This window comes from Echinops telfairi, unplaced genomic scaffold, assembly GCF_000313985.2.
Source record: "Echinops telfairi isolate 266 unplaced genomic scaffold, ASM31398v2 ScPeMD7_10;HRSCAF=50, whole genome shotgun sequence".
Classification (NCBI taxonomy): domain Eukaryota; kingdom Metazoa; phylum Chordata; class Mammalia; order Afrosoricida; family Tenrecidae; genus Echinops; species Echinops telfairi.
This window is the reverse complement of record NW_022103907.1, coordinates 10475318-10481685: the sequence shown is the minus strand read 5'-3', so window position 1 is coordinate 10481685 and position 6368 is coordinate 10475318. Positions and strand designations below refer to the sequence as shown.

At 36.4% G+C, this 6368-nt stretch overlaps 1 protein-coding gene across 1 annotated transcript in view; it reads left to right on the top strand.

Moving 5' to 3' along the window:
* The window catches only part of HEATR5B (HEAT repeat containing 5B), a 137421-nt gene that overhangs the window by 129606 nt on the left and 1447 nt on the right, over nucleotides 1-6368 (top strand). Inside the window, exon 33 of the mRNA XM_004711165.2 lies at nucleotides 1848-2061. Within this exon, the coding sequence (XP_004711222.2) occupies nucleotides 1848-2061 (214 nt within the window). The remainder of the gene's footprint in view (nucleotides 1-1847; nucleotides 2062-6368) is intronic.

Genomic DNA, 6368 nt, shown 5'->3' with positions numbered 1-6368 from the left:
AGGCTGTAATATACTGCAGTAAAACCAAGTTAGACCAAAAAAAAGAGGTTTATATACAAGAGTAATTGAATATTAAGAAAACATCCCAACCCAGTCCAGTCCAAGCCCATAAGTCTGTTATTAGCCCATATGTCCGATACCAACCTATAAAATCTTCAGACTCACGAAACAGAAGCAATGACACTAAATGCAGGACCATCACAGGCCAGTGGGTAGAAAGTCTTTGGATCCAGTGGCATTGTAAGCATCTCAGTGCTGGCAGGGGTCTCTATGTGGCTTCTCTGGCTTCAGAGGTCTGGTTGATTCAGGGTAGGTCTGTGTGGCTTTTCCAGCTCAGGGCACTAGCGTAGTTCCATCTGTCTTGTCAGCTTCAGTGTCTCCCAGGGAGTGAGCAGAGAGAAGAGTGTCTCCATCTCCAGAGAGGTAAATTCCGGATTCCCCAGGATTCTCAGGAGAAGGCCCTGCCCACACAGAGGCCTCATTGGCTATGACCTGATTGACAGACTAGACTCCACCCTTCACTCTTTATCCTCTCAAGTCCCAAATTGACACCATATTATGTAACTACCACACTCTCTGTGAATACTTTTATCAATTTATTTTAATATCTATTTTCCATATACTTTAGCTTAAAGTTTTTTTATTCTGACTTGGTTAATTTGGCAACCTCTTTGTGGAGAGAAATGAACCCTGGTGGTGCTGTTGGTTAAGGGTTGAGCTCCTCACACCAGTAGTTCAACCCCACCAGCTGCACCCCCAGAGAAAGTTGAGGCTGTGTGCACCTATAAAAATTTATAGTTTCAGAAACCTAAAAGAAGGATCCCTGTGAATCAGAATTGACTCAGTAGCAGTAAGCTTGGTTTTATGGTTTTGCATATGTGTTTTTTCATATACATATGCAGAAGTTATGTAGTATCTGAAATATTTGATAAATCCTGGGCCATTTTGTTAGAGACTGTAAGGTAAATATGTAATTGTGTGTACTTGAATGGCATTAAAGACCTGAAAGAATTTTATATCACTATCTTAAGGAACCTATTGGAAACTCTTGTTTTTTCTTGAAACTATTTGATGGCCTTCCAATGTCTAAGTCTAATGGTTCTCAATCTTGACTGCAAGTCAGAAAAAGAAGCAGCTTAGGGCTTCGTGGCCCAGGGGTCTGTATTTTTTAAAATACTCCCTAAATATTTCTGGGGTCTCGCTGCCTTTGAGCAATCTGCTCTACCAAGCACCAAAACGTTTTTATGCTACTAATTGTCTAGATGTTGATAGACCTTCTTTCGTTTATTCAGTTTTGATTTTGTTGTTGTCATTATTCATGCCATGTCTTTCTAATCTAAAATGGAGCCCATGAGACTTGATTTTCTACACCTGACATGCTTAACTTGGCGTAAACAACCATTCCCAGGATCCCAAGCTGGGTTGAGATATCTAAGCAATGTATCATTGCAGTGTTCGTTGCGAGCATTCAAATAGTAACTTCCTGAAAGGGAAAGGATATTGTTAATGAATTGTTAAAGTCAAAGGTAGAATTACAAACAGACATTAGAATTCCTGGCTTCTAATTTTTTCCACACTGTAGAACTGTACAAATTATACAATTGTGGCAATTTGGCAACTCTGTATACTTATTATTTGTTTAATTGATCTTCAGTTAGTGTTAATTAGCTTATTGAAATTTCAATCATTCTACTTCACTTCTATAAGTTGCAAATGGCATTAATGCATCACACATTTCTATTTTCACCCTACAGTTTCACTCCTTTTCAGAACATATTGACATGCAATGTGATGTAGAGCATGTAAGTATCATACATGTTAAGTAATAAACTGTTTTTCTTATGTAGGTTCAAGCTAAATGTTACCAGCTTCTCCTCTCAGTCTTCCAGCATTCCAATCGTGCCCTTTCAACTCCCTATATCCACTCATTAGCTCCAATCGTGGTTGAAAAGCTAAAAGCTGTTGAAAGAAGCAAACCGACCAGTAGCACTGAACTTGTGGCTGTGCAGGAAGGGATCAAGGTTCTTGAGACATTGGTTGCTCTTGGCGAAGAACCGAACAGTAAGTGCTGCTCATAAAAAGTGAATAATCCAAAATTGAAGATTTATACAAATCTACTTTTAAACACCTCTTATTTGATATTAGATAGGCTTTGCAACAGTAAGGTTACTAAGAAGTAGTTACTATTTGAAGTGTAATGTTTTTGTTCTTTCATATTGCTAGCATAACATTGAGTTGATATTTATTTAGTTTTCTAAGCAGGGAGTTGAAATTGATTGCTAATAACTTTCAACACACTAATTTTTAGAATTCTAATTTCTTTAAGAACTAGAAAAAACAAATAGAAAGTAAATGTTTAGAAAATGATGAGGGCAACATATGTACAAATACACTTGATACAATTGATACATGGATTGTTATAAGAGCTGTAAGAGGCCCCAATAAAATGATCTTTTAAAAAGTAAATAAATAAAACTTTGGGGGGGAAAAGAACTAGAAAAATGTGAATGTTTAATAGATTAAAAAAAAAAACACCTTTTAGCCTTCATCATAGAGGTCTGAAAATTTATTGAAAAACAACTGGATTAATATTATTACCAAACATTATTATTTAAAATATTTCAAAATTTTTTATTTACTGCAGAAAAAAAACCCTAGCTACTCCATACATCCCGTCAATTTGAGGCTTCTATGGCAGACTACCTACTTATTTTTTGCTTCGGTTTTGGTTTCATTATAGTCTAATATTTGTGTCTAAAATATAACCTTTTATTGTTGCAAAGCAATTAGACTTTGAAAACTTGTGTGTTATGTTTAAAGATCAGAAAAACTTGGAGGCGAGTGAGCATCCTTTTACAGAATAGAAACCTTTGCACACTCTTTTTTATTTCTATCAGATCAGTTTCTAAAAGTGACACTACTGAGTCAAAGGAAGTACACATTCCAAAAGGCTTTAATGAATACTGTCCAGATTGCTGTCCATGTAAAACTGCATTCAGTTTGTTTCCCTATAAAAAGGATATTTTTTTCTTTTTTCTCCAAAAACAAAACCAAAAAAACCTACAAGAAATAGCAAAAATCATAGAAAAACTTTAAAGATGCTGCAATAATTCCCATCAACAAGTAGTGATCCAAATTGCGATAGTGACCGTGAGATTAGAAAAACAGTAAATTCACTCCATGATATTTGTATGGCCACATATTTGGGAACTCATGACCAAATCTTCATTGTTTAAAAATCCCAGCATTGAACTTAACTGAGTTTTGCAAAGTAAATATTGAAAATATTTGAGCCGTGTCATTCCTTGGGACCAATTTCTGAACAGGTGCCCTAATTTAGAATTAAACTTAGCAGGCGGATAGTACGGAAGGAAGTCTTATATTTAGAAAAAAATGAAATCTGTATTGTTTGAATTTTTTAATCGTAGTTGTATACTTACATAATTTTGTGAAATTAAAAGGTTTGATAATTAGACTTAAGCAGTAGCCATGAAATGACCCTAATCCAATTAAGAATCTATTAATTTGAAGTGTAAAATAACCAAATATTAGTCTAATGACCAGACCAATTGGTAACATTCAATGTTAATGAGGCAGATCAACAGTACACACTGTCACAGTTGCTTCATTTTAAAGTCTTTCTCTCAGATGGCTGATGTTGTGTAATATACGAAGACTTTTGAGATGTCAAATAGGCAGTTAACTTTTTTAATATTAAAACTCTTAAGTATTGCTCAGCTTTGCAGTGTCTTTTCTTGAACATTCTCTCAATTGCTAACTATAGGTTTTTAGCACCTAATTCTCCAATTGTTCTGTGCTGTATGCTCTTTTTAGCTGGGTAACAAAATCATTCTGTACAGAGACCATGAATTATGTAGCACAGTGGCATCTAGGAGAGCTGAAACTAGCTGGGATTGACTGTTGTTGTTTTTTTAACCTGCTGTTGAAATCCTCTTTAACTCAGTGTTCTGAAAATGATTTCCTATTTATTTAATAATTCAATGTGGTTTTGCATTATGAAAGTTAGTTCCCCTTTTTATTGGTGGTGGTGGGAGTACGATTTCCTTGATATGGAGTATGAAATCCAAGATAGGCAAACTTACAGAGACAGTAACTAGAACAATAGTTTCCTAGGGTTATTTATGGCAGAGGAGGTTGGAGGGGAATGAGGCGCTGATAACAATAGCACCTAACAATACTGATGAGTACACAATGACGAAACTGTTCTAAATTGATGTGGTAATGATTGCACCACTCTTTAATGTATTCGAAACATTGAATTATATGGCAAAACTTTAAAAAAAAAGAAAGTTGTTTACAGTACTATTATTCTATTTTAGAAAAATTGAGCTAAATCTAATGGATTAGAGGATTTTCTTGCAACTTTTCTTTTAAAATATGAGCTTGTAAAAAAAAAATATGAGTTTGTTAGCTTCTTTCTTCTGAAAATTTAATGGAGGGTGGGGATAGGGAGAAGAGGAATAAAAAAATTCAATTAATTGGAAACTCCAGAGTAGTTTCCATGGGAAATGATTTGTATGTTGATTCATTCAACAAACACTTATTGATTGTCTACTGCATTACCAGCTCTTCATTACCAGCTCTTGTTCTAGGCACTGAAGATTCAGCAGGAAATAAAACACAAAATGTTGATTGCATGGAATTTACATTCTAATGGGAGAAAACAAACAAAACTACCTCGCTCCAATAGCTATATCTGTATCTGTGTTACCTATCTTATATACAGATAGAAGTTTTTCTATAAATTATATAGCCATATATATAAAACATGTTTATATAGCTGTAAAGTTGATAAACCTGTGTCAACTTTACATATGTGGTAGTGAAATTCATATATGTATTATTAGGTGTTGTAGAGGCAATGATGCAGCAGGAGCAGAAGCTAGGCAGTACATGTATGGTCGGGCAGAGGTGGAGGTTTTCTTTTATCATTGTCCTTGGGGACATTCCCCCAAACAAAACAAAACCTACTGCCATCAAGTCATTCCTGACTCCGAGCAGCCCTCTGGAGAGTTTCCAAGGCTATACAGCTTTACAGGTGCAAATTCATCTTTCTCCTGAGGAGCTCCTGATAGGTTGAACTGCCAACCCTGATTAGCAGTTAGCAGACCAACACTTACCTGATGGTGTTCTTTGGGCTCCATTTGTGCAGTAAAGCCCCACATCCTGGTTCAGATGCTCTGGGCCCCTACAGCATGACTCTGATTTTATCTGTGGCTGTTCTACAAAGCTCAGTGCATGAAGACAGCGTTGTTGTCAACTTTGATTATAGGAACACAGGCGGGGAAAAAGAGGCGCTGATCCCGAGGGCTCAAATAGAAAGTAAATGTTTAGAAAATGATGATGGCAACATATGTACAAAAATGCTTGAAACAATTGATGTATGGAATGTTATAAAAGCTGTAAGAGCCTCCAATAAAATGATTAAAAAACAAAACAGATCATGTATGAAGGTTAGGGTGTTAGTAAAATCGCAGCTTTCCTGGCATTTATGTATTTTAGGATGGATTTGTTAATATGGGCATGAATAACCTGACTGGGAAAAGGAGAGTGAGCCCTCAAATAGTCAGTTTAAAGACTTGAAATTTATACGAGGCTGATTACTTCTGAGGAATTTTTTTCTTACTGTTGGTTTTGGGAGTCATGAAATGGATGGTTATTGTATTGCATCTCTATTGAAAAAGAAGGAAATACAGTACCTAGTTCTAGGTACCTAATAGGAGCTCTGGTGGAGTAGCGGTTATGCATTGGGCTGCGACCCTAAGTTCGGCAGTTTGAAAATACCAGTTTTCGGCTGGTGAAAACACCAGCAGCTCCACAGGAGAAAGAAGAGACTTTCAATTCCCGTGAAAGGTTATAGTCTTGGCGTCTCCGGGGCAGTTCTACTGTGTCCTGTAGGGTCACTATGAGTTGGCTTCGACTCGAAGGCAGTGAGAGTAGAGAGGCGCATGATGGTAAGTAGAATCTCTTTGGGTGTCTAGCCCTAATGCAACCTCCTCATCCTGAAATGCCCTTTACAATTGTATAATTTTTCTCTCCAAATACCTTCTCCTAATGACACTCTAGGAGTGTTTTATTCCTTTTAAACCTTTTCGCTATTATTTTAAAATAATTGTAATTTTAAATTATACAATATTCGCAAACCTTATATCCAGCGCTAACATAGCCTGGCCATCTAGTAAATATTTAATATATGAGTTCTCATTTGGAGCCCTGGTGGCAGGACAGATAAACCCCTCAAGACCAAAAATGAGAGTAGTGATACCAGGAGGGTGGGGGGAGAAAGGGGGAACCAATCATAATGATCTACCTATAACCCCTTCCCAGGGTGATGGACAACAGAAAAG